Source organism: Calypte anna, chromosome 5 (assembly GCF_003957555.1).
Source record: "Calypte anna isolate BGI_N300 chromosome 5, bCalAnn1_v1.p, whole genome shotgun sequence".
NCBI classification, from domain to species: Eukaryota; Metazoa; Chordata; class Aves; order Apodiformes; family Trochilidae; genus Calypte; species Calypte anna.
Window position 1 is genome coordinate 9300366 of NC_044250.1, and position 18182 is coordinate 9318547.

At 38.0% G+C, this 18182-nt stretch overlaps 1 protein-coding gene across 2 annotated transcripts in view; it reads left to right on the forward strand.

Annotated features, from left to right (window-relative positions):
• DENND5A (DENN domain containing 5A) overlaps positions 1–18182 on the forward strand; it is a 53092-nt gene that overhangs the window by 2708 nt on the left and 32202 nt on the right. For both annotated transcript variants that reach the window (XM_030451132.1, XM_030451131.1), the window contains exons 2-4: positions 12715–12786; positions 13388–13497; positions 14200–14860. In XM_030451132.1, coding sequence (XP_030306992.1) covers positions 12715–12786; positions 13388–13497; positions 14200–14860 — 843 coding nt within the window. The remainder of the gene's footprint in view (positions 1–12714; positions 12787–13387; positions 13498–14199; positions 14861–18182) is intronic.

Genomic DNA, 18182 nt, shown 5'->3' on the forward strand with positions numbered 1-18182 from the left:
GTTGGGTGACTGACTGAACGGGCACTGTACATGTATATATGTTTATATGTTTATTTTCTTTTAATATAGTAAGAAATACTGCATTTAGGTCTTTGTGGCTATCGTGGATTAAAGATAGCATGTTCTCTACTGTTAGAGCAATTTTGTCCCCAGATTCAAATGATCTGATTATCTGGGCATCCTTTCTGATTTTAATAATTGTGTTTCCACTAAGTGACCTGTTACAGTAGATAGAAAAAAAATTTACTAGGCATCAGTAAAACAAAACAAAAAAAAGCCTAAAGCCTAACACTGGATGAATGTTAAGCTTCATCCAGTGCCAGTTGCTGAGCTGAACAAGAGAGAAGCTGAGACACATTTTCAGATGGTGTTGTTGTGCCAAATATGATGACAGAAGTCTCTTAAGTACATTGTGAAGATCTTTTATAGATACAATTCCTTCATAGAGGAAATCACAGATTGGTTGAGGTTGGAAGTGACCTCTGGAGGTTGTCAGGTCCAAGCTGGCTGCTGAACAGGATCACCTAGAGTTAGTTGCCCAGTTGCACTGTTAAGATATTTTATTATTGCCAAGGATGGAGATTCCACAACCTCTCTGGACAAGCCTGTGCCAGTGCTTGTTTCCTGATGTTTAGGTGGAACGTCCTGTGATTGATTCAGTTTGTGCTCATTGTGCTTCTCTGGCCCTGTCATGGGGCACCTCTGAAGAAAGCCTGGCTCTGTCCTCTTTGCATCCTCTCTTCAGGTATTTATATCAATTGATATGAAGCCTGCTCTTCTGCAGGTTAAACAGTCCCAGCTCTCTGAACCTGTCTTCATAAAAAAGATGCTCCATACCCTTAATCATTTTCATGGCCCTTTGCTGGCCTTTGTTCACTATATCCATGTCTGTTTTGTGCTGAGGACCACGGAACTGGGCATGGTGCTCCAGGAGTGGTTTCACCATGTAGAGGGGATCACCTCTCCTGACCTGCTGTCAATGCTGCAACTAATGCAGCCCCAGATATCATTTGCCGCCTTTGGAGCAAGGGCACATTGTTGGCACACAGTCAACTTGGTGTCCAGCAGGTAATAATGAAATATATCAACTACAGAAAATCTTCTGTGTGTAATATAACTTGCCATTGTCCTGCAATGCTATGTTAGGCTTCTTAATTTAGATTGTATGACTGTGCTCTGGGAAGATGGGGAGAATAAAGTAGTGCCTCATCTCATTTTTCAACTGGAGTCCCTAATGTGTTGAGTTAGTTAGAAGTGTTCTAAATGATGGTGGAGACACTTGTGCTGTATAGAACTGTTTCAGCTTTTGTTCTACCTTCTTTTTCCACTGAAGAGGGTTTTTTTTTGTTGTTGTTTCCCCCCCCTCCTCTGTAATGTTACTTTTCAACACTCACTTGTCAGTAGAGTATGTTTATTATGGGGGGCAAACCAATGAATTAGCTTGCCATTGCATTGCACTTTATAAGGGATTGTAGTTTGGAAGCTGATGTTACAAAATAGGGAACTCGGACCCAAATATCTGGGTGCTGTATTCTAATAAAAGATTTTGTGTTGCATGTACCTTAGTAGTCTTGAATGTTATATTATGAAATTGATGATAGCTCTTTCAGAAATAACATTGTTACAAACAAGAAATTGTATGAAAAAAGAAAGAGAAAAGCTTGTAAGCTGTAAAGAAAATTATGATTTAATAATAAGAGTGTTTTTGCAAAAATCTTATGTTGGAAAACTAAAGCCAGTGACCAGTCTGTCATCTGTATTTCTTTTGTCTTTCTTCTCAGTCTGAGCTGATCTTTTCAGGTTTGATCCAAAAATTAATTTATTCCATAGATAGACTTGTGTTCCCTTTGCCAAAACGTTATCGTGGTGCTTTGAGTTGTCTGTCTGATCATGAACTTCATTCTTTAAGGAGGATGAGCGTTAGGTGAAGCCCATGGGTCCAGGAAATGTCCTTCCTGTACACACCCTTCTCGTGTCTTTTCACAATTCATATTGGCTCTCCTTTCACTCTGCTATATGGTGATGTGGTTCCATTTTAATTGTTCTTAATTGTTCTGTATTTTGTTTTTAATGGAGTTGAGGCAAAATCTGTGTGCGTAGATCATCTGTATGCTAGCTCAGCTGCTTTATTAGTGCTGGTTTGGGAAATTCTAAAGAAAGATATTATGTGGTGTGTAGCATTTACCTAGCACCAGTCAGAATTAATCTGACAAACTGATATTAGAGCAAGTGTTTCTACTTTCCAGCAAAATAGAAATATTTAACCTCATCCCTTTGTCTGTAATTGAAGTATCACTGTTTTTCTATTTTGTATGCTTCAGATTTAAACTGACAGATTATCTTGGTACCTTTCCTGTTGATAAGAGTTTATTTTAACAGCATTCTGTGTCAATATTAACTTTTAAAACAATGAGTGTGATAAAATGATTGAAGGCTTTGTCATATATATAAACCAATAAATTGCTTAGATTTTCAGAATTGGGATAGTAGTGTCCTTTGTGGTAGTCCCTGTAGCAATGCTGTTATCAGTGCCTCTTAGTTTCCCAGAATTGAATAGTTACAGGGCTTTATTTTTCCTCAAGGGTATTAGCTCAAGGGAAAGAGGAAGAAGAGTAGGCTTAATTCAAATTAGCAGATATACTTTTCTGACTGACATTTGACCTGTTTTGTATTTTCTACTTTTGGGCATTTTTATTTTGGAATTAAGACATGTTTGGAGCCAGCAGTGACTCTTGCAGTGAAGATGTTCTGCAATACTCTTTATTCCATGGGTAGATAGCGTGTGAGTAAATTTCTGTGTCTTTGCTATGGCAGTAGTACCAATGCTTGGCTGCAGAAGTAAATTGCATTGGTGTGAGCCATTGCTTGGTTATTCTGAAGGCTGAAGTGTTCTATGATTTGGGGAGTTTTGTTTTTGATGTTTTTTTCCCCCGCTTCTGCTTTGTCTATGGTATGGATGGTATTGGTGCAAGCTTCCCATAGTTCCCTAATGGTGTGCCTCTTCCCTGGGGGTTTAATTCTGATACTGAAAGGCTTCTTTGCTTTTCTGAGGTTGCTTGTCATGGTCAGGGGTGGGGAGGGACCTCTTCAGTGTCAGCAAGGCTGAGACTATACATTTGTTTTTTTTTTTAGTGTAAATCAGTATGGAATGGGAGTGTTGGACTTAGAGTGGCACATATGAAACATTTTAGTCCAAATACTACTTTATTCCACTCCTTCCCACCCCCTCTACTTTTCTCAAGAAGCTGGAGCTGTTTGCCATGTTTGAGTGCCAAAAAGATCTTTTGTCTCTTTGGGAACTGAGGCAGACGTGCTAGGTTAGCTGATATGTAGAATAAAGAATGGGAGAGCTGATGTAAGGGGGAAGCAGCTGTACTGTGCTGAACTACATTTAAAGCTACAGTTTATTAGGTGATGTTTCTATCCTGTCAATCTTGGGATTATTATATTTGTATTTTAGCTCAAACTGAACTTCAAGTGCTTCTGTTCAAAGCTTGTTTCTTAGTCTTTCCAGAAAAATGCTGCTTTGCTTATGGTTTAGGCAAGAGACCTTTATTTTCAAACTTTCCTGTAGAAGTATAGAATGTTGGGGTTTTTTAAATTCCATTTTTTGGGTTTTACTATTTACTAATTTTCTATTATTTTGGCTTTGACTATATACCTGTTATGCATGAGATGAGGTGTGCTCTGGGAACTGCTTGGTGCATGGGTGGTATTTGGGCTTATTTGTCTGTCTTTTTTCCCTTTTCCTTCTTATGAAGTCTTTCATGGTTACAGCTATATGTTACATAATGTTTTGGTTTCCTCAGGCTCAACCAGGAAAGGGATTTAACTCAGTCTTCATTCTGGCAATTGTGAACAATCATCTTTGTTAATGACTTCAAACAGAGGGGTGATAATGCTGTTGTAAGTGGTTAACTTGGACCTGGGATTTGTGTTTTCAGGACTGAATAAAAGTACCGGACTTTTATTTTTCCTGTTCCAATAAAAGTTTCATATTGAAAACATTTTTTTTTTCATCAGACGTGAGTCATGCCTTTAGAAGACAAAAAGGTAAGCTTGTTAAAGGAAGAAAGCTCAGGAAAAGTTGCTGATGAGATGATAGGAAAGGATATAGACAGTTAAGATAAACTTCAGAGTTTGTCCTGTCTGTTGACCAAAATGCTAGCATATCTGATTATTTTTCTTGTACAAGAAATAACATCTGTTTTAAAAATAGAAAAATAACACAATGTAACTTGACTTTCTTACAAGGCTTTTGGGTTTTTTTCATGGTGGGAGGGTGGTCTTTGTTAAGGCAGGTTAGTGCAAACCACTGTTTTCAAAGGTTAGAGAACAGTGAAACTTACTGGACAGGACTTGTATGTTGAGATGGTTGCATAGCTCAACTTTTTGTATTTTGCTGATCTCTATGTACCATTGGAACATCAGTGGTATATCAGAATATAAATAATTGGCTAAAGGACTGTACAGATGCTACAATGACATTTGGTACTTGTGCCTTTACACGGTCATGTTTCCATAGGTTTTTAGAACTGGAGTTGGAGGCCAGTGGGAGTGCAAAAAGTAGGGACATTTAAGTGGATGGGATATGTCATGTAAAAGGAAATCCCTCCACAGGAGGGATGCCTGAGATGGTCCCTGGCTCTGTTTGCTAAGGTGTCCCTGAAGCAGGCTCACTGCCAACCTTAGATGGGCTTGCAGAGAACAGCTGAATTCTATATTAAATATACTTCAAATATACTTGTCTCCAGTTTGGTTTTATATTTCTGGCACACATAAAAGGATTGTGTTCTATTCTGCTTTCCTTTCTTAGGGTCTTCTGTTGCACATATTTCTGGTCTATTGTGTAATTCAAATACCAACCCCTCCCCAACCCTTGTGGCTGTGGACACGCCTGTCATTGTAATTCTGAGTGCTACTTGTGTTGTTTAGTTGGAAACAGACCTAAATAGCTTTCTGTAAGTCTTTCTTTTTTTTTTTTTTTTTTTTTTTTTTTTTTTTCCCCTGGGCCAAAGTAGAAAAGTAGTTTTGTAAAACAATTAAACAATTCCATTTTTAACATTTCCTGGAAAATTTCTGCCAAGCAGTCTTGATTAAAATACATTCTATCTATCTGCTCTCCTGTGTTACATGCAAAGGCATGTTAAAAACCAAAACAGAAAACAAAGAGGTTTAGAATGCTTTAAAAAATGCAAGTTGAGGATTTCGAAGTGTTTTCTTGTTTGTGTTTTTAAAAAGATGCTTTAGATTCCTGATGGTTTCTTCTGCCACTTCCCTGCTCTACCTCTTCCCAAGCGTTTGGTTTCCTGACCTTACAGTCACAGAATGCAGATGTCTTCAGCTATTTTTCTGTGGTGCTTTAGAATAATTGATACAACATTTGAAACTATTCCAGAGTCTGTGTGACAATGTGTTTTGTTATGAAGTAGATGAATGCTGAAACTTAAATGATGAATGGATGTCTACTAATTTCTAAATTTTCATTTGCTGTACAGGGCTTAGAAGAATTTATGCTATCAAAGCAATGAGTGCTCAAGAGATTATTTATATCCAGTGGAGTTTACATTAAATACCCTCTTAGAGAAAGTGAGTTTTTTTGTTACAGTTCTTGGAACATTAGTTACTGAACTCTGGAAAGCTAGACAAGGCAGGAAAACAGGATGCTTTACAGTTGACAGGTTAGGGTTAACTTGTCTCTTTGTGACTGCAGCAGAAGAAGCTGTGTTGGGTTGTCTATTAAACACTCCAATGTATGTTGTGGGCTGAAAAGAAGGTTCTCATGGAACTGGGATAATGAATTGTAGCAAGCAAGTTGGGGTTCCCTAGATGGCAAAGAGGATAAAAAAAATCAGAGCCTTTAATCACTTATGATTTTCTTCCTCTTCTCACTATTTCCTCTAAAGAGAATCCTCAGCCTTTTACAGATGAAGGATGGCAACTCACCCAGATTACGTTTCAGTCACACTTAAGATTGATGCTTAAATAGAGTGCAGAGTGTCCATACTGCATATTTATACCTTTTAGAAAGGCAGGCTGTGGACTGCCTTTGCCTTTGAGTCCTTTTGTCAGCAAACATGGAGCAGTAACTTGTATAAAGAAGTTTTTAGAGGAAGCCCCATGTGTGAAAATCATAGGTTGTACATCTGCTACAAATCCAATAGAATGACAATTGCTAGAGGCAGTGATTGAAACCCCTGATTCATTAGAGGTAGTGAAACCCCTAATTCCAGTTGCTTCATCAGTAGTGCTGCAATAAAATGAATGTCATCCTGAAGGCTTTCTTATATGGATAACCTGAGCCACTTAAAAAAAAAAAACTGATAAAGATAATTCCACTAACAAATTAACTGGTCTGACCATCCCTTCAGCTTGCACTGATTGTGCCAAAAAACAGGGGGAAGAGGGGATTGGAGAGCAGGATAGAGAGTTTGTGTTTTAGGATAAAAGGGAAGAATTCTTTCTTTTAGGTATCCAAAGAGGTTTGCTGGGGAAGGGAGCCCTCTATAATGAGAAATACGTGCAGTTCTGCTCAAGGAGGAGGAACTGGGAGGAAGGAAACAAGTCATAATCTGAAGGCATTTGTCCATTGATGAAGTGGCTGTTTGCTTACAGATTTGGCAGCTGCAGCTTTTCTTGAATCATGGTTTTTATTCCAGGAATTCTTGTTTAATGAATTTCTTACCTTAGCCTGCCAAACTTTGGATGCTTATTTCCGACAGTCTACAGGTTTTTCTTTCCTTCTTTATTTTCATTTCTCTATGGTTAAATATTTGTTAAAGAAGGAAGCAGAGAAACTTACTGTTTTGTTTTTAAAGAAGTGAACTTTGGGTAAATATTACTATATTACTAGCTCTCTAGTTATGTATTGAAAGAACTTTTCTTTAATATCAGAATATAGAGTTCTGAAAAATAAAAATAGTGTTGCCCTCCTAAAGGCTAGATCTGGGAGTTTTCCTTTTTTTTTTAACTTGTTTGGCTTTTTAATTTTTTTTATTTAAGGGCTTGAATGAATCAACAGATTGCCACCTCATTTGACATCTAGTATGGTTTGGTAAATGTTGGTATTTATGTTTGGTAAATGTAATAATTTGTCTTTATAGCTATAGCCTTATTATGTGTGCTGAGAACTAGGAACCCTGCTGTTTATAGCATCAGCTGTTGGTTTTAGATTAACTTATTTCTAAATGTGTTATGGGCTGCTGCCATTCTTGTATTTTTGGAAGCTGTTCAGACTTCTTTTCCGATGTGTTATGCCCTTTGACAGGCAGGCTATTGCAGTTGGGCTTTTTTCACCCATAACCTAAGAATGAGGAAGTTTGTTGTCAAAACAAACAAATACAATGTCCATTTTCACCTAAGTGTCTCTTTGAGCTTTATTACAATTTTTGATTGAAGGCAGTCTAGAATCAGGCCCTTCTCTGGGTAGTGTTAATAATTCATGCAGTGTTCAGATTCCCTTTTTGACTGATTTCTGACTTGCAACCCACATTTGGGAAACCTCTGCCTGTCATGGTCTGTTCAGGCTCAGGCTCTCACTCTGCATGAGTTGGGATGACTCCCATCATTGCAAGATTCTTTCAGCTGTGGTGTAGAAAATGTGGAGATGAAGGATATGGTTATAGGGTTCCACAGCATCTTCTGAGTCCCAGTTTCTTCAGCATGCTGTGTAATACAGGAAAGTTGCCCTAAAGTGTATGGCTCATAGTTTTTGTTGCTGGTCCAGACTCTCATTGTTCTTATTAATTCATTTAATTACGGCAGTATGACCATTTGATGTTGAGGCTGTTTTATATTTGCTTCATTAAGACATTGATTTTATGTGTGAATTGCATATACAGATAACAGATTCCTGCAAGAGTGTTCTTGTATGGAAAATATAATATCAATGGTTGCATGATTTGTTTGTTTAAAAATGTCATGTATACAATAAATGTACACCAGGCCTGAGTAAGTAACAGGCTGTATCACAATACTTTAAGGAGAGAAGCAGCTTGGGAGGGTGAAAGTGACAAACCACTTAATCAGAATTAGTAGAGCTTTCTGGGTGTTTGTTTTGTAATTATTTTGAGCAGATCAGTGGACTCAATGAACAAAGGTGGCAGTATTAACTATTCTTTGACATGGTGTTGCACAACCATTCTGTTCTTCTGTTGGAGACTTGTTCTGGTAGCTAGGGTAGCTTCTTCTGACTTCTCTTTATTGCTATAGAGGGGAAACTGAGCTAGACTGTACCCTCTACCTCTGAAATAGCTGATTAAAGGTTTTTTTTCTAGCTAGTATACAGGGAGAAGTTCCTGTACGGTTCTTAGAAGCACATTTACAAAGAAAGAAACGATTCAGCAGGGAAGACTGAATCGTTACAATCATGTAGAAGTTCTTCTGGAAATTTGCATGAGAAATGGAAGCAATCCATCTGGATATGTGTTGCTTCTGTTGCTATAAGCTATCTGAGGGGATGTATGTGATTGGCAGGCATAGCTTGAATTTACAGTGTATGTGTTAAGAGGTTTCAGTACAGGTCTAGCTTATTTCATGACTACACATGGGGGTTTGACAGGAAATATGTTACTACTTAGCATGCTTACATGCACCTCATAGTAGTGATAGCAACCATAAATTGCACTCCCCCGTGGTTCAGGTTGCAAACAGAACTTTGTGAACAGCATAGTGAAAAAATGGGAGTGGAATGAGAGGTGTGTGTCTGTGATAGTAAGGTTCTAAGTCTGAATTTTGATCCCTTTAAAAAGGTTTTGTCTTCCCCTTTTGTTGACAACTCATAAGTCCATCTTTTTCACTTACAGTAAATCTGATTTTGAGATTAAACTTTTAGTTGTTTGTGTATTAGGGGGAAGGTCAGAAGTGAATTAAACTGCAAGTTTTACAACCTCACCATTTTTCTTATTACTGTGTTGGGAAAACTTTTAAATTTTTTTTCTTGAAGAGAATTATGGAAGGCAGTGAATCAGATTTTTCTCAGGGTAAATCAGAAAAAAAAAGAAATTACACCTTCAGAATTCACACTTTTTATTCTGCCCTCAAAGCCAAGGAAAGCTTGGTAGGTAGTGTTTGTAGGTTACTGAACAGAGTCATCTTCATTCTATTTTCTGTTGCATTTTTTCCCCCCTCTCTGTAATCTTGTAGAAAGGTGCTATCCATTGGTATGGAGAGCTTCATGAAGATACTTCCAAAGCAGTGCTGTCCTGCCCAGGTTGGAAGCTCCATGCAGTGTCTCAGAGTTTGTAAGCCCAAATTCTTGTTAGACCAAGGTACAGACACAGCTGTCGTCTGCTCACGGGTTGCTGCTGAAAGAGCAGTGCAGGTAAGAGCAAGGAGGAAGATGAAAATGAGAGCTGGAGCAGTTTCCTGCATGCACAACAGATTTACATTGTAGTACAGCTTATGTTCAGCATTTGGTGACTCAATAAGATGTCACTCAATAAAATATGATGTAGTTGTTGGGTCAAATGTAGGACACTTGGATCGTGTGTGTTAGCTGTTCTAGTTTGTTTGTAGCTAGGAAGTCCAAATTAACAGACATGTAGGTCAGAATCACTTAGGTGGTATAAATAATGTTAGAACTGGAAGTCCATTAGTCTTTTTGGTTCCACCCACTGCAAATTCTGTTAGATGGATATTAGAGCAGTAGTGTGACCTGCACAACTGTGAAAAGGGGCTGGTTCTAACTACATATTCCAACTAAATGTGCTTCCAATCTCTGGTCATCTTGAGCAGGCTTGTACTTTCCTTTATGCATGCAATACAGTCTGTTAGGTTTACTTTACTGAGGAGATGTGGGAAGGAAGGGGTTGGAGAATTACCTGCCTCTTATGTGGGATATAATCTGGTCAGCACGGGGTGTATTTTATTGCAGGAAGAGTGCTGTGATCTGAGCTCTGCCGTGGGAGGAGCTGGGCCAAGCCCACAGCTGGATAGCAGCAGTTGTGCCATGTCCTGGACATCACTCAGCCAAGGAGACTGCTGAAAGGTTATTCCTAGCTGGTGACATAAGCAAGCTTACTCTAAGATCTTCAGTCTTTTATTCATGTCTTTTTAAGTTACATGGTAATGAGTGAGAGAGCAAGGACTGTGAGAAAGCTGAAGGAATGGCTTGGACTTGCCATAGTTCAGGTGGATAAAATCTTTTCAAGTCTCTGATTGCTGTAGCATCTTTGCTCCTTTTCCTCCCTGTGCATGAATCTGAAGGGACTGGTGAATTGTGAAGAAGAAGGAAAGGCTGGTACCAAAGCCAGATGGTTGTTGCTGGTGTTGAAAACTCAATTACCTGGCATGGCAGGAGCCAGCAGCTGGGCAGGCTGGGCCTCAGGAGGAGGAGGGGCTTATTGCATGGTATTAAACTCTGCTAGAGTCCCATGTTCTCTTCAGTGCACCAGTTTAAGAACCTCTGTCTGTGGTTTACTCTGCTTCCTTCCTGCTTTGGATGCTGTTTGTGTGGACATGGGCTAAACTGAATTTATGAAACATTAATCTTTGTTTACCCCTTCTACATTATCTATTTATTTATTTTTAATAAAAATTGTTTCACTGATTCTATTTTGAGTGGGATGCCACATGTTTTTTTTTTTTCTAAAACCAAAGAAATTCAGAGATCCTCTGCTTCACTGTCACTCCTTTGCTGGGTGCAATTCCAGGTCTCATTCCGAACTGTTGTTTGTGGATATGTACAGTGCATAGTGAAATGATGTTTCTCTGTGCTTTTATGGTGGTGTTTACATTACAAAACACAATGGGATTCTTATTGTTGTGAAGGTTTGAAGTTGAGAAGCATGTTGAGCTTAAACTTCCTGAAGTCTTCTTTTTAGTTTTTAATTTATTTTTTTCCCCCGGGAATTTTTAAAGTTTGTTTTTTTATATGTTGCACCACAGTTCCTGACAAGTAATCTTACAGTTACAGCTCATCTTAAGAAAATAATCTTAAGAAAAGATCTTAATGTATTTCATTTTCAAGTATTCATAACTTTGCACATAGGTGAGCCTAGTGATTGTGGTGTGTGGTTTCCAAATTCAGGAGAAAATTTGGCCTTCAGATACGTTCTCCTTTATATGTATGTGGAAGAAAAAAAATAGGAATAAAGCAGCTTAATAAATGTCTGAGTGTTTTCATCAGTTATCTAGAAGTTGACATTACATCATCTGCACAGGTATAAATATAGAAAATGGTAGGTGTGTTAAATCTCCTTACTCAGTTTTAAAACCTCTGTCTTTACTTGGGTGTGTGTTTGTGTCAGTAAAAATAGAGGGAGATTATGGCAATTTCTCTTTCTGGGAGGTTCTAAGTTTCTCTAAAAGCTTATTTTCATCTTGTAAGATGCCATTATGTTTTCTATCATTAACTGTGCTCTTTCCCATATTGGTTATATTTCTGTCAAGTTGTGTTCTGCTTTTTTCCTAACTATCCCTCTCTCTATACGTGTTTCACATTTTCCCAAACATGCATTTTTTTCTCTCTGAACAGTGATATTATTGAACAATGTAATAAATAATGTAGCTGAGTGATTTTGTATGAAAATTTTGTATGAAAATTTGTATGAAATCAGCTGAACTATTGATTTCTAAAACAGGCAGGAAAAACAATCTCAAATAAGTAAAATAAATTTGAACATTTTAGGTACTGTGAGACCTCTCCTCAGTCCTGATCCAGGGTAAATTCCCTGTTTCTGGTATTACTTATGACTTTAAACCTGATCCAGTTACAGGACTTCTCAAAGGGATACTTAAGTTTTCCACTGAAATGAAGTTTGTTTGGGTTGTGTGTTGTTTGGGTTATTTGTTATCTATAGGCACTGTTACATTTATCTCTGTGAGTGGCTACTTTGTGGAAGAAAACCTTGCTCGAAATTTAGTTTGTAAGTTGGTTTAGAAATTGAACTTTAGATATTGCTGTAGAAGCACAGAATGAACCCAACCAGTTCTGGCATCAATTTCTATTGCCATCTAATTGCTGCATGGAAGAAAACAATCAAGGAGTTGAAGTATGTTTTCTCTTTTGCAGGTGTTGCTGAAATAGTTCAATGTATTTAAAGCATATGATTTCATGCAATTGTGCCTGATTGTTAGTGCAGCTGTCAACAGCTGCATGCTCATTTTAGCTAATTGCATTCTAGTAAGATATCTAAGCTTATTTTAAGTTATGCAGTTGTGCACTTTTTAGAGCAGCTACAGACATTTGGAAAGTTGTGTGCTACCACAATGGACAATCATTGCTTTAGAGGAAATCTGAGAGCTTATTAACACCACTGTGTCAGCCCGTCTGGTTTTATGGGCAGCATCTGTGAAAAGCTGGACCATACCACTTAAATTAATGCACTTCTGAAGGCCTTGAAAAGGTCTTGTCTGTGGGGTTACTTTAATCATCTGCTCTTTGGGAGTATTTTATAGTTTAACATGTAAAACTTTTGTTTAACAAGCAAGTGATTCCTGTAACTGAATCATCATTCTGGTTGTGTATACAGACACTGAGATTCTGTCACATACTGATCATCTCCTTCAAGAAATTTATAATTAAAATGAGAAACTTTTATAAAGTTGTGTATGTACAGAAAGCATACACACAATGATTTATGAGTAGACAATGTTATGCATGCTAATTCTGTGTAGAATACTTGTATGTTTTTTACTGGTATGTGTTAGCTACATAATTACAGTGAGTAATATGAAATTTATAATGTGGTGTTGTTTTTATTTGTTGTATAGCTTTATGCCAGTACATACAGGCCTCTAAAAGCCGAGATGCTGCCAGCCGTTTCATTCCAAGTGCAACAGAAGGTAAAGGAAAAAGCCTGGGAGAAAAAAGCACAAAATTCTCTGTTCCTCTGATACCCTGTATTCATGGGTATACCCTATCTTATGTGGTTCTTCATCTTTTAACCTTCTAGACTCTCTTTTCACAGCTAACTTCTTGTAATAGATGGTGGATACATTTTTTTTCCTAAGTCTTGAAGGGGAAATTAAATGATGCCACTTTTTTGTCTGTCTTTAAACTTCCATTGCCTTTGCATCTTGTTTATTTGTGCTTTTCTTCAGTAACAAATTGACCCTGAGCTTTAGCTGTGCTCTAACAAGAATCTGAAATACCTGAAGAGCAGCTTAGAGAATTGCTGTCATGACACTGATTGTCACATTTAAGGAAAGCACAGATACTTCATGGCATAGAAATGTTACAGTGCTAATTCTTGCCAATATCTGCAGTCTGATTATGTGCTAACCAACTGTCTTGCCTTTTCTGTTTCTCTTAAAAAGGAGTGGAGTGCGTGCTTATTTCACTTACCCTCACATCTACTTGCTGATGTCCTGCTTTTTGGCCTAATTTGAGATTAAAAAGTGAATGAAGTATTTACTACTGTGTTGTTTTTTTATTTACCTGCAGGGGAAAACTTTGAACAGACTCCATTAAGACGCACATTTAAATCCAAAGTTCTTGCTCGCTATCCTGAGAATGTTGAATGGAACCCTTTTGATCAGGATGCAGTGGGAATGGTCAGTATCACTTAATGGCTTTGTTTTTAAGACAAAAACTTGCCTTATTAATTGAAGGCATTAATCTGTGTTTTGGGTTGGTTTTTTTTTTAACAAAGAAGTGTGAAGTCCTGTAATACAATTGATGATAATTAATTTCTCTAAATTTTGCAGGCTCAAAAGGCCTTTTAAATTAACTGGGATATTTTTGAAAGGACACTAATTTAAAACTTACAAGTCCCTAGGAGAGTTTTTTGTTATTTTACAATGGTTTTGTGACACTGTAGAGAACAGATAGAGAAAGAAATCATGCTACAATCAATGAATCTTTTTTTGTGTGATTTTTCAATTTATAGAGTGCAATGTGGTTTCTTTATTTAGATGAAATATAATACTTTTCCCTGTTAGGTTTCTGGTCTTGGTGACCAGAATACTTTATCTGAATTTGTATTCTGTTATTTAATTCCTCTTGAGATTAGTAACAAAATAGTTGTGAGTTTCAATAGAAACTACATACAGCACTTTTTAATCTATTCCTTTAGTTTTTCTGATTTAGATGCAGGTTACTGTATTGTACAGAGATGTGACACTTAATAGAATTTAAGTGAAATGCGGGGGCAGTCTCTGGGATCTAAATCCTATTCTCTCCAATGCTTCTAGAGGCAGAGAGAGAGAAAATAGTGTTTTAATTGATGCTGTTTCCCTTCTCCCCTTTTCTTACAGCTGTGTATGCCTAAAGGGCTTGCTTTCAAGACACAAGCAGATTCCAGAGAACCTCAGTTCCACTCTTTTATTATTACTCGTGAAGATGGCTCACGGACATTTGGATTTTCTCTCACATTTTTTGAGGAGGTTACAAGCAAACAGATCTGCAGTGCAATGCAGACATTGTATCATATGCACAATGCTGAATATGACATTATTCATACTCCACCCACAAATGACAAAGATAGCTGCAGCAGCACTGGAGACTGCAATGGCACTTCTGTTTCAAAGCTACAGCGTTTTAACTCCTATGACATCAGCAGAGACACACTCTATGTCTCAAAGTGTATTTGTCTGATTACCCCAATGTCTTTCATGAAAGCTTGTAAGAAAGTGCTAGAACAACTTCACCAAGCAGTGACTTCACCTCAGCCACCACCTCTACCTTTAGAAAGCTACATCTACAATATTCTCTATGAGGTTCCTCTTCCTCCAGCAGGAAGATCTTTAAAATTTTCGGGTGTTTATGGACCAATTATCTGCCAGAGGCCAAGCACCAGTGAACTACCATTATTTGATTTTCCAGTTAAAGAAGTTTTTGAATTGCTTGGAGTAGAAAACGTGGTTCAACTCTTTACCTGTGCCCTCTTGGAATTTCAGATACTGCTTTATTCACAGCGTGAGTACTTGGTTTTTGTTTTCTTATCTGTAGTTGTACTAGCACAACTTGAATTTCTTGAATTTCTTGAATTTTAAATCTTTAAATACAATTATTTAATAAAGTTTTTGGTATTTCTGCTGAGCTGTCACTGAAATGTGTATTATACAAATGGTAGCAATTTATAAAATATAACCTGCAGTTATTAGCAACAGTCACCAAGCATGAAATACAGACATTTGTGTGTATGGACTTAAGCCAAAGGTGGATTTTGGGTGTATAGTCAAGGTGATTAAAAGTGTATAATGGCAGCAGACTGTTATGTCACAGTTTACATGTGATTAGCTACCAGAGGAAAGCTCTACAGTAAGTCAAACACAGGAACAAAAACTTACTGTACTTTGTTAATAGAAGATCTAGAAATATTTTCCTAGCAGACAGACTTCTTTTTTAGTTTCTCCTGAATTGGGTTAAGGAGTGTTTGTTTCTCTGGATAGCTGTGTTCCACCAGTGGAAAATTCAAATGTCAGGTCTTCCATGTGAAGAAGAGTGCAGCCCAGTTGGTTTGTAGTTGTGCTGGATACCTCCTGTGGACATCCACAGGAAAAGCAGTGTGTGCAGTGCCATACTGGAACAGTGTTCCCTCGTCTCTTTAAGGCCATCACATTTTAAGTGCTCTTTTCTCCTGGGCTGGAAGTTGGCTTGCTTCTGGACTAGTTTTTCTGTATTCTGGGTTTTCTTTCCAAGTCATATAAATAGTTTTAACTTTTTTCTTGGGCTCTTTCCAAGTGTCTGATCAGTGGCTAATTAAAGAAGCTTAAAATAGCTCTGGAACACTTGAGATTCTTTTTTGCACGCATGGACATATGGAATTCAAAGGGATCCATGCAGCTGAGGGTATCTGAGCTTGGATCTTGGTGGCTTCTGTCCACTGTTTCCCCACCTCATCCCAGGCTTTGGCTGAGCTGGGATGTGTTGCACCTTACTGGAAGTGCCTTGTCTCACTCTGTCAAGGTCTCTCCTATCTGGCTGAAAAGTGTTCTTTCAGTAGAAAAATAATTTTAGTTATTTGTTTGCTCACTTTTGGCCCTCACCTTTGGTGAACTAGCTGTGGCAGTGCCTTCTAGTAAAAGCAACCATTGTTCTTTGAGCCTCAGATTTAAGTGTTTTCTGAGGGATCTAATCTCTGCCACTTTTTTCCTGCTGTTTTTTCTTAAACCCTTTGGTGCAGTTTGCAGGTATTCACTCAGAATACTTTCAAAGCTTCTAGTGACTTAATAAGTTACTGCATAGAGCTGGTGGTGTCAACACCAAGTGGGACTCTTTCCTAAAATACTTTGGATATGCATGTGCTTTATTATTTGTATTACTTTAAACGGGAGTTTGAAGTATTTTGAGGTTCTTGAAATTCAACTTTTCCTTCCTGTAACCTCTGTTTTTGTATTTTCTGACCATGATATTCTGTTTTCTTCAACATGCCAGGAAATAATTACTTGTCTAAAACAATTTTCTTACTTGCTTTGCTTAAATGGATAGTATCAGTAGGAAAATTGAGCTTCTGACTTGAGGTTCTGATTGTATGTACCTTTACTTATCAGGTTCCTTATTTTGATTTGTTTTGGTTTGTAAAGGTTTTTGTGGGCTTTGTAGATTTTTTTTTTAAATTTTATTTTTTAAATTGGAGTATGCACAAGACATGTCTTTTTTGTTGTTGTTTGTAAAACAAGGAATGTGGAATGTAGAGACAGGTGATAGTTCACTCACTTCTAAATTGAATCAGAAATAGATTGAGGTTTTGAACGTATAACTTATGTTCTTGGATGTGTAGTAGTGTGAGGTCTAGGTTGTCCTTCAGGATAACCATAAATCTGATTTTTTTTTTAATGTCTTTTGGGCTTGTTCAAACACTTGGTGCTCAAACCTATGACAGTTTAGGTAGTTGGGATCATTTCATGTTCTCCTAAATCAGATGAGATTGTGGTACTCATTTGATGGGTTTAGATTTAGAATAGCACATCTAAGGATCAGAGTGCTTGTTTGTAAGATTTACATTTAAAAACAAAACAACAAGCCAAACTCTTTGGGAGCTTTGCTAGATGCAATACTGTTTGAAACAAATTATTTAGCACCATAAGTTGTAGTCTGCCCTTGGAATAGGAGTAACTTCACTTGGCAATGAATGTGTTTTGCTTTAAGAGTCCTTGGACCTATTTCTGACTTTATGCTTCTGGAAATTCTTCTTTTGTCCCACTATATTGGCACAAACTCTGTTTTCACAGAACCATCTGGGTTGGAAAGGACCTCTGAGATCATCAAGTCCAACCCTTAATCCACTACCACTGTGGTTACCAGACCATGGCACTGAGTGCTACATCAATCTCTTTTTTAAAACCTCCAGGGATAGAGAATCCATCACCTCCCTGGGTAGCCCATTCCAGTGTCTGATCACCCTCTCTGTAAAGAATTTTTTCCTGGGTCCAACACTGATCCTGGCTGCCAGTTGAATGCAGCTCTGTTCACCACCACTCTGGGCCCAGCCCTCCAACCAGTTCCAAACCCAGCACAGAGTGGGCTGATAGCTTTTTCAGGAGAATGCTATGGGAGCCAGTGTCAAAGGCTTTGCTGAAGTCCAGGTAGACCACATCCATAGCCTTCCCCAGGCAGGTCACCAGATCATAAAGGAAATCAGGTTGGTCAGACAGGACCTGCTCTTCCTAAACCTATGCTAGCTGGGTCTGATCCCCTGTCCATCCTGTAGGTGCTGTGTGATTACCCCCTGGATGATCTGATCCAGAGCAAGCCAAATGTAGGGGATTAGTTCCTTGATTTGCCTTCTTGGGAGAGTTGTCTCCCATTTGGGGAAGTGTTAGAGGAATGCAGGTGCCTGTAAGACAGAGAGCAGTCTGAAGGTGCTCATGGTGCTGAGCCAGTGCCCAGGAACTCCGGTACAGTGGTTCTGAAGACCTTCAGTAGAGCCCTCACCAGATTATTCTGCAGGAGTTGGTTTGCATTCCTGCAATTTATATTGCTCTTATATCTGTAAAATAGACTTAATCCTTATCTCTGTAGAGCACTTGGAGCTCTTGTGAGAAATGTGCTCTGACTTAAGATGGCTGTGAAATATGCTTGGAGAAGATTTTCTAAACAGCTAAAGCAGTAAAAAGAGAAATATGATGCATCACTGCTGCAGACTGTGATTCTGAACAGTTTTTATTTCCTGAGTATTTGCTGTCTGCTGCCATTTTTAAATAAAATATAAAGGTTTGGGATTTTTTTTCCACTTTGTTTTTGAATAAGTTCTTCCCATCTTCTTTCACTTGCTTAAAATAATGTTCACTCTGGA